This window comes from Ranitomeya variabilis, chromosome 4, assembly GCF_051348905.1.
Source record: "Ranitomeya variabilis isolate aRanVar5 chromosome 4, aRanVar5.hap1, whole genome shotgun sequence".
In the NCBI taxonomy this organism is placed as follows: domain Eukaryota; kingdom Metazoa; phylum Chordata; class Amphibia; order Anura; family Dendrobatidae; genus Ranitomeya; species Ranitomeya variabilis.
The window spans coordinates 639,014,280-639,034,571 of NC_135235.1; the positions used below are offsets into that span (position 1 = coordinate 639,014,280).

Below are 20,292 nucleotides of genomic sequence, written 5' to 3' on the forward strand. Positions count from 1 at the left end.
TTATCCAAAACAAAGCAGCGTAAGTACTGTTCCAAATGTTGGTTCATACGCTCGGTCTGACCATTTGACTGAGGATGAAACGCTGAAGAATGAGACAACTTGATCCCCAGCCGTGAACAAAATGCTTTCCAAAATTTTGCCACAAACGGAGACCCCTATCAGAAACGATGTCAGACGGAACCCCATAAAGTCTGACCACCTCCTGCACAAATACCTGAGCCAGAGTCTTAGCGTTAGGCAACGAAGGCAAAGACACAAAGTGCGACATTTTTGAGAACCGATCAACAATCACCAAGATGACCGTGTTCCCAGCTGAGGAGGGCAAGTCAGTGATAAAATCCATGGAGATTTCCGTCCATGGCTTACTAGGTACCTCAAGAGGAAGTAGTGTGCCAACAGGACGGGAGCGGGGCGTCTTAGTCCTAGCGCACGTGGTGCAAGCTGACACGTATGAGACCACGTCCTGTCGGATCTTGGGCCACCAAAACCGACGTGACACCAACTCCAAGGTACCCCTAACCCCTGGATGGCCAGCCAGGACAGCATCATGATGCTCCGCCAAAACCTTTAAGCGGAGATGAAGCGGTACAAACGTTTTGTTGATGGGAAGCTCAGATGGTACCTCCTCCTGGGCCTCGGCAATCTCAGCCTCAACCTCGGTAGTGAGAGCCGAAACCACAATACCCTTTTGGAGGATGGGTACTGGATCTTCCCGAGGCTCTCCCCCCAGAAAACACCTGGACAGAGCATCCGCCTTAGTGTTTTTAGAACCAGGTCTGTAAGTGACAACAAAGTTGAACCGCGTGAAAAACAATGCCCAGCGAGCCTGCCTGGGAGACAGACGCTTGGCAGACTCCAAATAAAGAAAAATTCTTATGGTCGGTAATAACAGTAACCTGATGAACCGACCCCTCCAAGAAGTGTCGCCATTCCTCAAAGGCCAATTTGTTTGCCAACAACTCTCTGTTGCCGATATCGTAGTTAAAATTCGGCGGGCGACAGTTTCTTGGAAAAATAGGCGCATGGACGCAAACCGCTCAAGGATGAGCCTTGTGACAGCACCGCCCCCCCACACCAACCTCTGACGCATCGACTTCTACAACAAAAGGTTTCGATACATCTGGCTGCACAAGAATGGGAGCCTGTTGTGAACTCTGTTCTCGGGCTCCCTCTTGTGGTCACAAGTGGTACTGTGTGAGTTGTATCTTTGGGCTCCCTCTGGTGGCTCTTTTGTCTTTCTTTTGGTCTGTGGCTGGGATCAGCTGCCTCGTCACCTGCTAGTTAGGTTTCCTATTTAACTCACCTGGACCTTCATTTGTTGCCTGCTGTCGATGTATTCAGTGCTGTTCTGATCTCTCCTGACTACATTCGTTATCAGTCTCTTCACGAGAAGCTAAGTTTCTGTTTGTACATTTTTTGCTCATCAGTTTTCAATATGTTTCTTAGTATATGATGAGTTCTGTCCAGCTTGCTAATATGTGATTCCCTCGCTTGCTGGTAGCTCTGGGGTCCAGAGTTTCTCCCCTCACATCGTTAGTTGGTGTGGGGGTTCTTGCATTCTCTGTGTGGATATTTTTGTATAGGGTTTTGTACTGACCGCACAGCTTCCTTCCTATCTTCTGCTATCTAGTATTAGCGGGCCTCATTTTGCTAAACCTGTTTCATTTCTACGTTTGTATTTTCCCCTTACCTCACCGTTATTATTTGTGGGGGGCTTTCTATATCTTTGGGGTTATTTCTCTGAGGCAAGTGAGGTCTTTGCTTTCTCTCTAGGGGTAGATAGTTTCTCAGGCTGTGAGAGACGTCTAGGATTTTTCTAGGCACGTTCCAGTTACCACATCCCCAGAGCTCGTCCTTTGTTCGTCTACTTAGCTGGTCAGATTTGTGATCCTAAGCCACTAAGGATCATAACAGTACAGCAGGCCACAAAGTGTTAAATGCATCGCAGAAGCGGGATAAGAGAAGTCCTGAGTGTTTTTTTTTTCCCTCTGCTGCAGTTTGTCTAGCTTCTCTCCTCCCCTTGATCTCTGGGTGGCTCAGAATTCAGCTGCAGACATGGATATTCAGAGTTTGACTTCTAGTGTGGATCAGCTTACTGCAAGAGTGCAAAGCATTCAGGATTATGTTATTCACAGTCCTATGTCAGAGCCTAAAATACCTATTCCTGAGTTGTTTTCTGGAGATAGATCTAGGTTTTTGAATTTTAAGAATAATTGCAAGTTATTCCTTTCTTTGAGACCTCGTTCCTCTGGTAATCCTGCTATGCAAGTTAAAATTATTATTTCTTTGTTACGTGGTGACCCTCAGGATTGGGCATTCTCCCTGGCGCCAGGAGACCCCGCATTGCTGAATGTGGATGCGTTTTTTCTGGCGCTTGGATTGCTTTATGAGGAACCTAATCTTGAGGACCAGGCAGAAAAGGCTTTGCTGACCCTTTCTCAGTGTCAGGATGAAGCAGAGGTTTATTGTCAGAAATTCAGGAAATAGTCAGTGCTTACTCAATGGAATGAGTGTGCCCTGGCAGCAATTTTCAGAAAGGGTCTTTCCGAAGCCCTTAAGAATGTTATGGTGGGGTTCCCCACGCCTGCGGGTCTGAATGAGTCAATGGCTTTGGCCATTCAAATTGATCGGCGTTTGCGGGAGCGCAAACCTGCGCACCATCTGGCGGTGTTTTCTGAACAGAAACCTGAGTCTATGCAATGTGACAGGATTCTGACCAGAATTGAATGGCAAAATCATAGACGTCAGAATGGGCTGTGCTTTTACTGTGGTGATTCTGCTCATGTTATCTCAGCATGCTCTAAGCGCACAAAAAAGATCGCTAAATCTGTCACCATTGGTACTGTACAGCCTAAATTCATTTTGTCTGTTACTTTGATTTTCTCTCTGTCATCCTACTCTGTTATGGCTTTTGTAGACTCAGGTGCTGCCCTGAATCTGATGGATGTATCATTTGCCAGGTGCTGTGGTTTTGTTTTAGAGCCTTTGCAGTTCCCTATTCCATTGAAGGGAATTGACGCTATGCCATTGGCTAAAAATAAACCTCAATACTGGACTCAGGTGACCATGTGTATGACTCCTGCACATCAGGAGGTGATTCGCTTTCTTGTGCTGCATAATTTACATGATGTGGTCGTGTTGGGTCTGCCATGGCTGCAGGCTCATAATCCAGTCTTGGATTGAAAAGCAATGTCTGTGCTAAGCTGGGGTTGCCAGGGAAGTCATGGCGATGCTCCTTTGGTATCAATTGCTTCCTCTACGCCCTCTGAAGTCCCTGAGTTTTTGTCGGACTACCAGGATGTATTTGATGAGCCCAAGTCCAGTGCCCTACCTCCTCATAGGGATTGTGATTGTGCTATAAATTTGATTCCTGGTAGTAAGTTCCCTAAGGGACGACTGTTTAACTTGTCTGTGCCAGAACATGCCGCTATGCGGAGTTATGTAAAGGAGTCTTTGGAGAAGGGACATATTCGCCCGTCCTCGTCCCCTCTTGGTGCTGGATTCTTTTTTGTGGCCAAGAAGGATGGTTCTTTGAGACCCTGTATAGATTATCGCCTTCTAAATAAAATCACGGTCAAATTTCTGTACCCTTTGCCATTTTTGTCTGATCTGTTTGCTCGGATTAGGGGGTCTAGTTGGTTCACCAAGATAGATCTTCGTGGTGCGTATAATCTTGTGCGTATAAAGCAGGGCGATGAATGGAAAACAGCATTTAATACGCCCGAAGGCCATTTTGAGTACTTGGTGATGCCTTTTGGACTTTCTAATGCCCCTTCTGTGTTTCAGTACTTCATGCACGACATCTTCCGAGAATATCTGGATAAATTTATGATTGTGTATCTGGATGATATTTTGGTCTTTTCTGATGATTGGGAGTCCCATGTAAAACAGGTTAGGATGGTATTTCAGGTACTGCGTGCCAATGCCTTATTTGTGAAGGGTTCTAAATGTCTCTTCGGAGTCCAGAAGATTTCCTTTTTGGGCTTTATTTTTTCTCCTTCTAATATTGAGATGGACTCAGTCAAGGTCCAGGCTATTCATGACTGGACTCAACCTACATCGGTTAAGAGTCTTCAGAAGTTCTTGGGTTTTGCTCATTTTTATCGTCGCTTCATCGCTAATTTTTCTGGTGTGGTTAAGCCTTTGACGGATTTGACCAAAAAGGGTTCTGATGTGACTAACTGGTCTCCTGCGGCCGTGGAGGCCTTTCAGGAGCTGAAGCGCCGGTTTTCTTCGGCTCCAGTCTTGCGTCAGCCAGATGTCTCTCTTCCCTTCCAGGTCAAGGTTGATGCTTCTGAGATTGGAGCAGGGGCTGTTTTGTCACAGAGAAGCTCGGATGGCTCTGTGATGAAGCCATGTGCTTTCTTTTCAAGAAAATTTTCGCCTGCCGAGCGGAATTATGATGTTGGTAATCGGGAGTTGTTGGCTATGAAGTGGGCATTTGAGGAGTGGCGACATTGGCTAGAGGGAGCTAAGCATCGTGTGGTGGTCTTGACTGATCACAAAAGTTTGATTTATCTCGAGTCGGCCAAACGGTTGAATCCTAGACAGGCTAGTTGGTCGTTGTTTTTCTCCCGTTTCGATTTCGTGGTCTCGTACCTTCCTGGTTCGAAGAACGTGAAGGCTGATGCTCTTTCTAGGAGTTTTGTGCCTGACACTCCGGGAGTTTCAGGGCCGGCTGGTGTCCTTAGAGAGGGGGTGATTTTGTCTGCCATTTCCCCAGATTTGCGACGGGTGTTACAGGAATTTCAGGCGGATAGACCTGACCGTTGTCCACCAGAGAGACTGTTTGTCCCAGATAGATGGACCAGCAGAGTTATTTCCGAGGTTCATTCTTCGGTGTTGGCAGGTCATCCTGGGATTTTTGGCACCAGAGATTTGGTGGCTAGGTCCTTCTGGTGGCCTTCCTTGTCGCGGGATGTGCGTTCCTTTGTGCAGTCCTGTGGGATTTGTGCTCGGGCTAAGCCTTGCTGTTCTCGTGCCAGTGGATTGCTTTTGCCTTTGCCGGTTCCGAAGAGGCCTTGGACGCATATTTCCATGGATTTTATTTTGGATCTTCCAGTCTCTCAGAGAATGTCTGTCATCTGGGTGGTGTGTGGTCGTTTTTCTAAGATGGTCCATTTGGTGCCCTTGCCTAAGTTGCCTTCCTCCTCCGATATGGTTCCGCTCTTTTTTCAGAATGTGGTTCGTTTGCACGGCATCCCTGAAAACATTGTGTCTGACAGAGGATCCCAGTTTGTGTCCAGATTTTGGCGGTCCTTTTGTGCTAAGATGGGCATTGATTTGTCTTTTTCGTCGGCCTTCCATCCTCAGACGAATGGCCAAACCGAGCGAACTAATCAGACCTTGGAAACTTATTTAAGATGTTTTGTTTCTGCTGATCAGGATGACTGGGTGACTTTTTTACCATTGGCCGAGTTTGCCCTTAATAATCGGGCTAGTTCTGCTACTTTGGTTTAGCCTTTTTTTTTTGTAATTCTGGTTTTCATCCTCGTTTTTCCTCGGGACCGGTGGAGCCTTCTGACTGTCCTGGGGTGGATTCTGTGGTGGATAGGTTGCAGCAGATTTGGAACCATGTGGTGGACAATTTGAAGTTGTCACAAGAGAAGGCTCAGCGCTTTGCCAACCGCCGTCGCTGTGTGGGTCCCCGACTCACTGTTGGGGATTTGGTATGGTTGTCTTCTCGTTATGTTCCTATGAAGGTCTCCTCTCCTAAGTTCAAGCCTCGTTTCATCGGTCCTTATAAGATTTTGGAAATCCTCAACCCTGTGTCATTTCGTTTGGACCTTCCAGCATCGTTTGTCATTCATAATGTGTTCCATCGGTCATTGTTGCGGAGATATGTGGTGCCTGTGGTTCCTTCTGTGGATCCTGCTGCTCCGGTGTTGGTTGACGGAGAATTGGAGTACGTGGTGGAGAAGATCTTGGATTCTCGTATTTCAAGACGGAGACTTCAGTACTTGGTTAAGTGAAAGGGCTATGGTCAGGAGGACAATTCCTGGGTTGTCGCCTCCGATGTCCATGCAGCCGATTTGGTTCGTGCCTTCCATGTGGCTCGTCCTGACCGCCCTGGGGGCTCTGATGAGGGTTCGGTGACCCCTCCTCAAGGGGGGTACTGTTGTGAACTCTGTTCTCGGGCTCCCTCTTGTGGTCACAAGTGGTACTGTGTGAGTTGTATCTTTGGGCTCCCTCTGGTGGCTCTTTTGTCTTTCTTTTGGTCTGTGGCTGGGATCAGCTGCCTCGTCACCTGCTAGTTAGGTTTCCTATTTAACTCACCTGGACCTTCATTTGTTGCCTGCTGTCGATGTATTCAGTGCTGTTCTGATCTCTCCTGACTACATTCGTTATCAGTCTCTTCACGAGAAGCTAAGTTTCTGTTTGTACATTTTTTGCTCATCAGTCTTCAATATGTTTCTTAGTATATGATGAGTACTGTCCAGTTTGCTAATATGTGATTCCCTCGCTTGCTGGTAGCTCTGGGGTCCAGAGTTTCTCCCCTCACATCGTTAGTTGGTGTGGGGGTTCTTGCATTCTCTGTGTGGATATTTTTGTATAGGGTTTTGTACTGACCGCACAGCTTCCTTCCTATCTTCTGCTATCTAGTATTAGCGGGCCTCATTTTGCTAAACCTGTTTCATTTCTACGTTTGTATTTTCCCCTTACCTCACCGTTATTATTTGTGGGGGGCTTTCTATATCTTTGGGGTTATTTCTCTGAGGCAAGTGAGGTCTTTGCTTTCTCTCTAGGGGTAGATAGTTTCTCAGGCTGTGAGAGACGTCTAGGATTTTTCTAGGCACGTTCCACGGCTACCTTTAGTGTGTGTTGGATAGGATCAGGATTGCGGTCAGTCCAGTTACCACATCCCCAGAGCTCGTCCTTTGTTCGTCTACTTAGCTGGTCAGATTTGTGATCCTAAGCCACTAAGGATCATAACAGGAGCCAAAACAAACCTGTTCTTAAGAGATTCAGATGCGCACACAGCAGCCTCAGGCCAAACGGAGAAATTGGTACCCTTTTTAGTCATGTCAGTTAGCGGTTTAGAAATGATAGAAAAATCCTTGATAAACTTCCTATAGTAGTTAGAAAACCCAAGGAACCGCTGAAATGCTTTTAGGTTATCAGGCCGTTCCCAATGCAACACCGCTTGCACCTTAGCGGTGTCTATTTTAAAACCAGAAGCAGACACAATATAGCCCAAGAAAGGCAACTCCTGTACCGAAAATACACATTTTTCCAGTTTTGCATATAGCTTATTCTCTCTGAGAAGCTGTAACACCTGCCTGACATGATCTAAATGAGTATCACGGTCGCAAGCATATATGTGTGGATGTCATCTAGGTACACAATAAAGAATTTCCACAAAACATGCGAGATCACATCATTTATGAAATGTTGAAACACTGCAGGTGCGTTTGTCAATCCAAAAGGCATCACCAAATTTTCAAAATGACCCTCAGGGGTATTAAAAGCCGTCTTCCACTCATCACCTTGACGGACTCTTATGAGGTTGTACGCCCCCCTGAGGTCAAGCTTGGTAAACCACTTAGCACCTGCCACCTGGTTGAACAAATCCGGTATCAATGGCATAGGGTATGGATCATCATGAACCGTAATCTGGTTTAACTCCCTGAAATCCAGACACGGCCGCAGTCCACCATCTTTCTTCTTAACGAAGAACCCTGCTGCCACTGGTGAGGATGAAGGCCTGATGTGCCCTTTGCTCAAACTTTCAGCAATGTAATCCTTTAGCGCTTGTCTCTCCGGACCGGAGATATTAAACATCCTTGCTTTAGGCAATTTGGCCCCTTGTTTAAACCTGATAGTACAGTCATAGGAGCGATGTGGTGGCAACTCTGAACAACCCTTCTCAGAGAACACATCCACAAAATCCAGAAGTGACTCAGGAACGCTTGAAGTCACAGCACAAACACATGTGGCCAAGCAATTCTTCTGACAGAAATCACTCCACTGAAATATAGTTATACATAGTTATTAAGGTTGAAGGAAGACTTTAAGTCCATCTAGTTCACCCCATAGCCTAACCTAACATTCCCTAACATGTTGATCCAGAGGAAGGCAAAAAAAACCCATGTGGCAAAGAGTAAGCTCCACATTGGGGAAAAAAAATTCCTTCCCGACTGCACATAAGGCAATCAGACTAGTTCCCTGGATCAACGCCCTATCAAGGAATCTAGTGTATATACCCTGTAACATTATACTTTTCAAGAAAGGCATCCAGTCCCCTCTTAAATTTTAGCAGTGAATCACTCATTACAACATCATACGGCAGAGAGTTCCATAGTCTCACTGCTCTTACAGTAAAGAATCCGCGACTGTTATTATGCTTAAACCTTCTTTCCTCCAGACGTAGAGGATGCCCCCTTGTCCCTGTCTCAGGTCTATGATTAAAACGATCATCAGAAAGGTCTTTGTACTGTCCCCTCATATATTTATACATTAAAATAAGATCACCCCTTAGTCTTCGTTTTTCCAAACTAAACAGCCCCAAGTGTAATAACCTATCTTGGTATTGCAGACCCCCCAGTCCTCTAATAACCTTGGTCGCTCTTCTCTGCACCCGCTCTAGTTCAGCTATGTCTTTCTTATACACCGGAGACCAGAACTGTGCACAGTATTCTAAGTGTGGTCGAACTAGTGACTTGTATAGAGGTAAAATTATGTCCTGAGTTTTCCAGTCAATAACCGGGTTGTGTGTAGACAACCATGGAAAACCCAGAACCAATTGAGCACCTTACATGTAACCTGCTCGAAATGAAGAACCCCAATGTGGAGTTCAACCTCAGCCACAAACTCAGTAATCTCCCCCTGTGGGAGAGGAGAAGAATTGATGGTGACCACGCGGATAGGATAAGGCAGTTTTTCGATCCTAAAACCAGCAGTGCGCGCAAACTCCTCATCAATCAGATTTGTGGCAGAACCACTATCCACAAAAACAGTGATTGGCAGCTCTCTGCCAGCGACAACAACTTTGGCAGGGAGCATGCACTGAGAAACCATCATGGAGGATATACATAAGCTCAGATTGGACTCCTCCACACCCTCTGAGCTTAGAAGTTTTCCGCCGTTGCGTTTTTCTTTGACAGCAGAGGACAGACATTAACAAAATGACCAGTTGTACCGCAGTAAAAACAGGCTCCCTGCTTCCTGAGTACAGGAGCTCGATGCTTAACTGTGATACCCCTGCGATTTGCATAGGTTCCGTGGGCTCACCTGCAGCAACCTCACGTGAACCTAAACCTTCTCCCACAGGCAGCGTCTCATGATCCCCGACGCAAACGGCGATCAATGCGGACAACAAGACTCATAGCGGAATCTAGTGAAGCAGGAGTCTCATACATCAGGAGGGCTTTTTTAACCCTATCAGAAGCTCCATGAATAAAGTGACTCCGCAGCGTGGGATCATTCCACTGTGTGTCGACCGCCCAGCGGCGAAATTCAGAACAGTAATCCTCTGCAACACGCTCCCCCTGGCGAATAATGCGTATCTTAGATTCTGCTAGAGCCATTCTGTCCGGATCATCGTAAATGTGTCCTAGAGCAGAAAAAAAAACTCTCCAGAGTTAAATGTAGCAGAATCAGATGGCAAAGAAAACGCCCATGCTTGGGGATCTGTCATGATTCCCAATGGCAAGGAAACATCAGAACACAAAAATAACGGACGAGCTCTGGGTGATGGAATTTCGAGCTGACCGTGAGCTGAATCTACCACACAACTAATAGTAGCCAGGGAGCATACCTACAACTTCCTAAATGCCACGCGCCAGCCGGAGGACTAACTACGCCTGGTAGAGGAAGGAACAGACCTGGCTTACCTCTAGGGAAATACCCCAAAAGATGATAGCAGCCCCCCACATGTAATAACGGTGAGTTAAGAGGAAAAGACATACACAGTATGAAAGTAGATTTAGCAAAGAGAGGTCCACTTACTAGATAGCAGAAGGATACAAAAGAGGACTTCACGGTCAACTGAAAACCCTTTCAAAAAACCATCCTGAAATTACTTTAAGACTCCTGTGTCAACTCATGAGTTGACCGTGAAGTCCTCTTTTGTATCCTTCTGCTATCTAGTAAGTGGACCTCTCTTTGCTAAATCTACTTTCATACTGTGTATGTCTTTTCCTCTTAACTCACCGTTATTACATGTGGGGGGCTGCTATCATCTTTTGGGGTATTTCCCTAGAGGTAAGCCAGGTCTGTTCCTTCCTCTACCAGGCGTAGTTAGTCCTCCGGCTGGCGCGTGGCATTTAGGAAGTCGTAGGTATGCTCCCTGGCTACTATTAGTTGTGTGGTAGATTTAGCTCACGGTCAGCTCGAGATTCCATCACCCAGAGCCAGTCCGTTATTTTTGTGTTCTGATGTTTCCCTGCCATTGGGAATCATGACAGGGAAGGCCACCAGAAGGATCTAGGCACCAAATCTCTGGTGCCAAAAATTCCCGGATGACCTGCCAGAGTAGAAGAATGAACTTCCGAGATGACTCTACTGGTCCAATCGTCAGGAACAAACAGTCTACCAGACGGACAACGATCAGGTCTATCCGCCTGAAATTCTTACAAAGCACGTCGCAGATCTGGGGAGACAGCAGACAAAACTACCCCATCCTTAAGGACACCAGCAGGTTCAGAATTCCCAGGAGAGTCAGGCTCAAAGCTCCTAGAAAGAGCATCTGCCTTCACATTCCTAGAACCCGGTAAGTACGAGACCACAAAATTAAACCGAGAAAAGAACAACGACCAACGTGCCTGTCTAGGATTCAGGCGCCTGGCAGACTCTAAATAAATCAGATTCTTCTGATCAGTCAAAACCACCACCTGATGTCTGGCACCCTCAAGCCAATGACGCCACTCCTCAAATGCCCACTTCATGGCCAAAAGCTCCCGATTACCAACATCATAGTTTCGCTCGGCGGCCGAAAATTTTCGAGAAAAGAACGCGCAAGGTCTCATCACCGAGCAGTCGGAACTTTTCTGCGACAAGACCGCCCCCGCTCCGATCTCGGAAGCATCGACCTCAACCTGAAAGGGAAGAGAAACATCAGGCTGGCGCAACACAGGGGCAGACAAAAAGCGGCGCTTAAGCTCCCGAAAGGCCTCCACCGCAGCAGGGGACCAATTGGCAACATCAGCACTCTTCTTAGTCAAATCCGTCAGAGGTTTAGCAACGCCAGAAAAACCAGCTATAAATCGACGATAAAAATTAGCAAAGCCCAAGAATTTCTGAAGACTCTTCAGAGAAGTAGGCTGCGTCCAGTCATAAATAGCCCGAACCTTGACAGGGTCCATCTCAATAGAAGAAGGGGAAAAAATGTACCCCAAAAAGGAAATTTTTTGAACCCCAAAAACACACTTTGAACCCTTTACACACAAAGAATTCTCCCGCAAAACCTGAAAAACCCTCCTGACCTGCTGAACATGAGACTCCCAGTCATCAGAAAAAATCAAAATATCATCCAAATACACAATCATAAATTTATCCAAATATTCACGGAAAATATCATGCATTAAGGACTGAAAGACCGAAGGTGCATTAGAAAGGCCGAAAGGCATTACTAAATACTCAAAATGGCCCTCAGGCGTATTAAATGCGGTTTTCCACTCATCCCCCTGCTTAATTCGCACCAAATTATACGCCCCACGAAGATCAATCTTAGAGAACCACTTAGCCCCCCTTATGCGAGCAAACAAATCAGTCAGCAAAGGCAACGGATACTGATATTTGACTGTAATTTTATTCAGGAGTCGATAATCAATACAAGGCCTCAGAGAGCCATCCTTTTTAGAGACAAAGAAAAAAACGGCTCCTAAAGGTGATGAAGAAGGACGAATATGTCCCTTTTCCAGGGACTCCTTAATATACTCGCGCATAGCAGCATGTTCAGGTACAGATAGGTTAAACAAACGACCCTTTGGAAATTTACTGCCAGGAATCAGATCTATGGCGCAATCACAATCCCTGTGGGGAGGGAGTGAACCAATTTTAGGCTCTTCAAAAATATCACGATAATCAGACAAAAATGCCGGAATCTCAGAGGGAGTAGATGACGAAATGGACACCAAAGGTATGTCCCCATGAACCCCCCGACATCCCCAGCTTAACACAGACATAGCTTTCCAGTCAAGGACTGGGTTATGAGATTGTAACCATGGTAATCCAAGCACCAAAACATCATGTAAATTGTACAACACAAGGAACCTCCTGATGGTCTGGAGTCATACGCATAGTCACTTGCGTCCAGAACTGTGGTTTATTACAAGCCAAAGGTGTAGAATCAATACCCTTCAGAGGTATAGGGACTTCCAGAGGCTCTAAATCAAACCCACAGCGCCTGGCAAAGGACCAGTCCATAAGACTCAGAGCGGCGCCAGAGTCCACATAGGCATCCACGGTAATAACTGATAATGAACAAATCAAGGTTACAGACAAAATAAATTTGGACTGCAAAGTGTCAATTGAAATAGACTTGTCAACCTTCCTAGTACGCTTAGAGCATGCTGATATAACATGAGCAGAATCACCACAATAGAAGCACAACCCATTTTTACGCCTATAATTCTACCGCTCGCTTCTGGACATAATTCTGTCACATTGCATTTTCTCTGGCGTCTCATCAGAAGATACCGCCAAATGGTGCACGGGTTTGCGCTCCCGCAAACGCCGATCAATCTGAATAGCCATTGTCATGGACTCATTCAGACCTGTAGGCGCAGGGAACCCGACCATAACATCTTTAACGGCATCAGAAAGGCCCTCTCTGAAATTTGCCGCCAGGGCGCACTCATTCCACTGAGTAAGCACAGACCATTTACGAAATTTTTGGCAGTATATCTCAGCTTCATCTTGCCCTTGAGATAGGGCTATCAAAGCTTTTTCAGCTTGAATCTCCAAATTAGGTTCCTGATAAAGCAACCCTAAAGCCAGGAAAAACGCATCCACATTGAGCAACGCAGGATCCCCTGGTGCCAATGAAAATGCCCAATTTTGAGGGTCACCTCGCAGCAAACAGATTACAATCTTAACCTGCTGGACAGGATCTCCTGAGGAGTGAGGTCTGAGAGAAAGGAATAATTTACAATTATATTTGAAATTCAGAAACCGAGATCTATCACCGGAAAAAACCTCTGGTGTAGGGATTTTAGGTTCAGAAATAGGAGCATGTATAACAAAATCTTGTAAATTTTGAACCTTCGTAGCAAGATTATTTAAACCTGCAGCCAAACTCTGAGGATCCATCTTTAAACATGTGAGCTCAGAGCCATTCAAGGATTATAAGGAGAGAAAGGCAAAGGCTGTAATTAGAGCTGAAATACAACTGATCCAACTATGGACCAAGCATAGGGGGAAAAAAAAAAAATCTACAGACTTCTTTTTTCTCTCCTCTCTTCTGCCAATAACTTTAACACAGGCCGGTCATACTGTCATGATTCCCAATGGCAAGGAAACATCAGAACACAAAAATAACGGACGAGCTCTGGATGATGGAATCTCGAGCTGACCGTGAGCTGAATCTACCACACAACTAATAGTAGCCAGGGAGCATACCTACGACTTCCTAAATGCCACGCGCCAGCCGGAGGACTAACTACGCCTGGTAGAGGAAGGAACAGACCTGGCTTACCTCTAGGGAAATACCCCAAAAGATGATAGCAGCCCCCCACATGTAATAACGGTGAGTTAAGAGGAAAAGACATACACAGTATGAAAGTAGATTTAGCAAAGAGAGGTCCACTTACTAGATAGCAGAAGGATACAAAAGAGGACTTCACGGTCAACTGAAAACCCTTTCAAAAAACCATCCTGAAATTACTTTAAGACTCCTGTGTCAACTCATGACACAGGAGTGGCAATTTCAGCCCGCAAGAGCTTCCAGCTACAGAGAATAACAAAAACTGCAAACTGGACAAAAGATACAAAACAAAAGGACAAAGTCCACTTAGCTGATCAGCAGACTAGTAGCAGGAACATGCAACCGAAGGCTCTGGTTACAATGATGACCGGCAAGGAAATGACTGGAGAGCAAGGCTAAATAGGAAACTCCCAAACACTGATGGGAGCAGGTGAACTGAGACAGCAAAGCACACACAAGTCACCAGTACCACCAGCAACCACCAGGGGAGCCCAAAAAGCGGATTCACAACAGGGATCCCCGCCTAATAATGACAACACCAGGCCCACACGCTGAGCCTCATTACCGGAGGAGATCGGGCGCATACGGAAATACAGTTTGCAAGCTTCACGAAAAGAAACAAATTTACTACGTTCCCCAGCAAACTTTTCAGGCAAAGGAAACTTAGGCTCAGCAACTTTACCTGTAACTCCGGCTTGCACATTAGATACTGCTAGTGCCTGTTGCTGCACTGCCCCCCTCAACTCAGTGACCTGTAGGGACAGCACCTCCAACTGGCGGGTTATGGAAATCATGGGATCCATGGAAATAATGTTGGTTGATTATAATGTCACGGGAGACCTAGGTAGGAAAGAGCTAATAACCCGGGCCCCTGTGATTTCCCTCAGACTAGGGAAACCCTGACTGACCCTCTCCCAGAGTTTACACTGATGGTGTGCATGTCTGGGCCTCCACCCTCGCCCTATCTCCTGTTTCAACCCTAGGCTGAAACTACCACCCACCACCCAGTGAAGAGACCACACTCCAATACCCACAGTTAGCACAGACAAGGATAACGGAAAAATAAGCACCACGCCGCAGTCACTCAGGAATACACTATAAGTGCAAAGGGCAAAACAAATACAAATATGGGAAGGAGAAAATAAGACAAAGGGAAATACACCACCAGCAACGATACTCCAACTACTAGCTCACCACTCCAGACCGAGATAACCACGCACAAGACAGAAGCTATAATCGGCGACGCCCAATGTTCAGGAGAACTATTTAAAGGCAGTGGGCATGGCCCAGCTTCCAATCCGAGCACCAGGTAAATTAACCCCGGACAAGCTAGATAAAATCTAGCCAACGCCAATGAGCGCATAGTGGACAAAAGCGGAATTACCGCTGTCTGTCGAACGACCTGGTCTGAACAGCATCTGACATGACAATTAGAGGATACTGACATCACAGCCACTGCCAGTAGTGGAGAGCAGTGGGAAGTTTTCATCAAACTAATTATCGGACACTGCAATCGATATTGTGATGATTTAATACTCTGGCATTACTTGGCCAGATCCTGCATCATCTGTGTCAGGTTTACCACTTGGTCACAGAGCATGTGAACACATAAACTGACGCTAGTCACTGCTCAATGAGAAGCCCTTACGCTGAGTAGTCTAGAGGTTCAAGGTCAAAAGTCAGGGAGTACATCACAGACAGAGGGGTGAAACAAAGGCATAGTCATGTCACAGTCCGAAGTACTGGATCAGAATTCCAAGAAGGTAGCGGATTATGAACAAAGGGCAAGTCAAATGCAAGGTCAGAAGCAAATTGAAGGTTGAGCAATAAAGATCAGAATACAAGACTAGGACCACACACCCCTGTTGAGCAAAGCTACAATTGGCCGTAATTTAAGGAACAGAGCTGACTAAATAGCCAGATAATTATTCATAACAGGGGGCACATGGATGAAGCTTTGGCACGCCGTGGACCTGATTGGATGGCTAAATTGTCCCTCAAGACACTGACAGTCATCACGCTCTATCCTAGATTGGATGGCAGAACTCTAATTAACTGCATCCAGACACACTGATAGGCAGAATCATGACAGTACCTCCTTTTTTAGGGGGGCCACCAGACCCCCAGGTTTCCCAGCAAACCTTCTACAGAAGGCTCTGACCAGATCAAATGAGCCTGAATCCAAGATCCCTCCTCGGATCCATATCCCTTCCAATCAACGAGATATTGGAGTCTCTGACCCTCCGAGAATCCATGATCCTGTGCACTTCATATTCCAAACCTCAATTGACATAAACTGGTGGAGGAAGAAAAAAGTCAGAAAACACTGATGGGACAAACTCCTTCAACAGGGACAATGATAGACAGAATCATGACTAATATATTATCAAAATGTTCCTTAGAAGTTATGACCCATATTATCTAACAGGAGGAAATCAAATTGCACAAGTAACATTTCACTGGCGACATAGACAAGGCTTTTACTTAGTTTTCATTCTTTTTGTGGTAACATACTGATCCCAAACATAAACAATAAAAAAAAAGACAGAAGAAGAATAGCAGCCTTTGAAGTGTGGTACTGCAGAAGGATGTTAAGGATTTTTTATAAAAATCCAGCAAAACTTTTTTCATTTTTATATTCACTTGCTGAAGCTGACTCGGTTTCTCTGCAGATTTCAGGACTACTCAACATATGTATGGTACTGCTAATGGTGACAATATTTTTTAAAGTTTTGCACTTTATTAACCTTCAGTTAGTCGTGTCAAAATATTTACCCTATTATTTGCGTTGGGTTCATTGGACCTCAGTTTTCATATTGAAAAAAAAAAAACACCAATAAATTAAAGAAGAATTTTTAACTTTAATTAGGAACTTAAGGTAAAACATCTTAGCCAAATGAAAAATATAACATTTTTAGTAAATCAACAAAATGTAAACAGCTACTTATAGACTATGAAAAAAATTCATTGCACATAAATTTCTTGCAATTATCACATCTGGTTTTGTTTATTTTCGGGCACTAGATCTCACATACAATTGACATCGACCTACTTACAGAAACGAAGGCTCAGTGTCATCATTGAGTCATCTTTTCAGTAAACTTGGTTATTTCTACATTAATGCTTTCATACTTTTATGATCTCTTACAAATTACATCTGAAAAACAGTTTCAGAAATTCTTTTGGGGTAATTATAGTCTTATTAATCATGTTATAAATAATGTACATCGAAGAGATAAAAAATATGACCATTGGCCATCTCTTATTGTTTTGAGCAACTTTTTAAGTTTCGCACAGTTTGACATATGTATCAGTTCCACCCTGGGTTTTATGGTAACAGTCTATTATTTCCAGCTTCTTGTTATCACCGTCACACATAACTTTATCATGATTCACAGTGGACAGTATGGTGGCTCAGTAGTTAGCACCGCAGCCTTGCCGCGCTATGGTCCTGGGTTCAAATCCAACCAAGAACAACATATGCAAAGAGTTTGTATGTCCTCCCTGTGTTTGCGTGGGTTTCCTCAAAGTACTTTGGATTCCTCCCACACTCCAAAGATAGACTGATAGGAATTTTAGATTGTGCCAATAATGTCTGTAAAACGCTATGGAATAAATGGCACTATATAAGTGAGTAAAATAAATACTAGAAATGCCTTGGGATTTTTTTTTTGCTGTAGCACATGTAGTCGATGCAGCGTCATTAAGTACTAGGAAGCTACCAAAACAGACAGTTAACTGCCTTTCATACTTGTGGAAATATGACAAAAACAAACTTGATTGGGGTCCAGTGGAGTCCACGTGACGAAAGGTTAAATTAAACATAGAAATATTACCGTATTTTCCGGCGTAAAAGACGACTTTGTAACCCCTAAAAATTGTCCCAAAAGTCGGGGGTTGTCTTATACGCCGGGTACGGCGTGTGCAGGGAGCGATCCTGGATGTTTCCAGGGTCTGAAGGAGAGAAGACTCTCCTTCAGGCCCTGGGATCCATATTCATGTAAAAAAATAAAGAATAAAAATAAAAAATATGGATATATTCACCCCTCCGACGAACCCTGGCTGTCACCGCTGCAAGCGTCTGCCTCCGTTCCTAAGAATGCAGAGAGTGAAGGACCTTCGATGACGTCGCGGTCATCTGACCGCTCACGTGACCGCGACGTCATCGAAGGTCCTTCACTGTCTGCATTCTTAGGAACGGAGGCAGACGCTTGCAGCGGTGACAGCCAGGGTTCGTCGGAGGGGTGAGTATATCCATATTTTTTTTTTTTATTCTTTATTTTTACATGAATACGGATCCCAGGGCCTGAAGGAGAGTCTCCTCTCCTCCAGACCCTGGGAACCACACGCCGTATAAGATGACTGGGCTTATAAGATGACCCCCGTCTTATACGGCGGGTATATCAAAATTCTATTTTATATGGAAAAGTTGGGGGTCGTCTTATACGCCCAGTCATCTTATACACCAGAAAATACGGTAAATATTTTATAGAAATTAGGATTGTACTTACTTTATAAAACAAATGGTCAATGATAATTATATACATTTTCTATTAATCAGTTAGTGATCTGAGTTGATTTTCCTTTCTCTTGTAGAAAATTGACTTTACTTGATTATAACTTGTAATTTTTCTGTTACATGGTGACAATGTAATGATTTAAAACAAAAGTGGCTTTTCTCCTGTATGAGTTATTTCATGTTTAACAAGATCGAATTTCTGGGTAAAACATTTCCCACATTCTGAACATGAAAATGGCTTTTCCCTTGTGTGAGTTCTCTGATGTTTAACAAGATATGATTTATCTAAAAAACATTTCCCACATTCCGAACATGAAAATGGCTTTTCACCAGTGTGAGTTCTCTGATGTCTAACAAGATTTGATTTAAATAAAAAACATTTCCCACATTCTGAACACGAAAATGGCTTTTCATAAGTGTGAGTTCTCTGATGTAGAACAAGATTTAATTTCTGTTTAAAAGAACCCCCACATTCGGAACATAAAAACGGTTTCTCCTCTGTGTGAGTTATTTGATGTTTAACAAGAGTTTTTTTTGCACTAAAACATTTCCCACATTCTGAACATGAAAACGGCTTTTCCCCTGTGTGATTTCTCTGATGTGTAACAAGAGTTGATTTATCTATAAAACATTTCCCACATTCTGAACATGAAAATGGCTTTTCCCCTGTGTGAGTTCTCTGATGTGTAACAAGATGTGTTTTATCCCTAAAACATTTCCCACATTCTGAACATGAAAATGGCTTTTTCCCTGTGTGAGTTCTCTGATGTTTAACAAGATTTGATTTATCTATAAAACATTTCCCACATTCTGAACATGAAAATGGCTTTTCCCCTGTGTGATTTCTCTGATGTTTAACAAGAGTTTTTTTCTCACTAAAACATTTCCCACATTCTGAGCATGAAAATAGCTTTTCCCCTGTGTGAGTTCTCTGATGTATAACTAGATGTGATTTATCTATAAAACATTTCCCACATTCTGAACATGAAAATGGCTTTTCCCCTGTGTGAGTTCTCTGATGTTTAACAAGATTTGATTTATCTATAAAACATTTCCCACATTCTGAACATGAAAATGGCTTTTCCCCTGTGTGATTTCTCTGATGTGTAATAAGATCGAATTTACGTCTAAAACATTTCCCACATTCCGAACATGGAAATGGCTTTTCACCAGTGTGAGTTCTCTGATGTCTAACAAGATTTGATTTATGATTAAAAAAATCCCCACATTCGGAACATAAAAACGGTTTGTCCCCTGTGTGAGTTATTTGATGTGTCACAAGAGCTTTTTTCTCACTAAAACATTTCCCACATTCTGAACATGAAAATGGCTTTTGCCCTGTGTGAGTTATCTGGTGTTTAACAAGAATTTTTTTCTTACTAAAACATTTCCCACATTCTGAGCATGAAAATGGCGTCTCCACTGTGTGAGCTACTTCATGTTCATCAGAACTGTTGTGGTTTTTGCTTTTCAGATTTTCCTTTAACGAAGTCAAAGAAAAGACCTGTTTTTACGCCTATAATTCTGCCGCTCGCTTCTGGACATAATTCTGTCACATTGCATTTTCTCTGGCGTCTCATCAGAAGATACCGCCAAATGGTGCACGGGTTTGCGCTCCCGCAAACGCCGATCAATCTGAATAGCCATTGTCATGGACTCATTCAGACCTGTAGGCGCAGGGAACCCGACCATAACATCTTTAACGGCATCAGAAAGGCCCTCTCTGAAATTTGCCGCCAGGGCGCACTCATTCCACTGAGTAAGCACAGACCATTTACGAAATTTTTGGCAGTATATCTCAGCTTCATCTTGCCCTTGAGATAGGGCTATCAAAGCTTTTTCAGCTTGAATCTCCAAATTAGGTTCCTCATAAAGCAACCCTAAAGCCAGGAAAAACGCATCCACATTGAGCAACGCAGGATCCCCTGGTGCCAATGAAAATGCCCAATTTTGAGGGTCACCTCGCAGCAAAGAGATTACAATCTTAACCTGCTGGACAGGATCTCCTGAGGAGTGAGGTCTGAGAGAAAGGAATAATTTACAATTATATTTGAAATTCAGAAACCGAGATCTATCACCGGAAAACACCTCTGGTGTAGGGATTTTAGGTTCAGAAATAGGAGCATGT

General features: G+C 44.3%; 1 protein-coding gene across 1 annotated transcript in view; it reads right to left on the reverse strand.

The window, feature by feature from the left end:
* Nucleotides 1-17,985: 17,985 nt before the first annotated feature.
* LOC143768155 (uncharacterized) overlaps nt 17,986-20,292 on the reverse strand; it is a 65,460-nt gene continuing 63,153 nt past the window's right edge. The window contains exon 13 of the mRNA XM_077256843.1: nt 17,986-19,668. Coding sequence (XP_077112958.1) covers nt 18,304-19,668 — 1,365 coding nt within the window. The 3' untranslated portion in view covers nt 17,986-18,303. The remainder of the gene's footprint in view (nt 19,669-20,292) is intronic.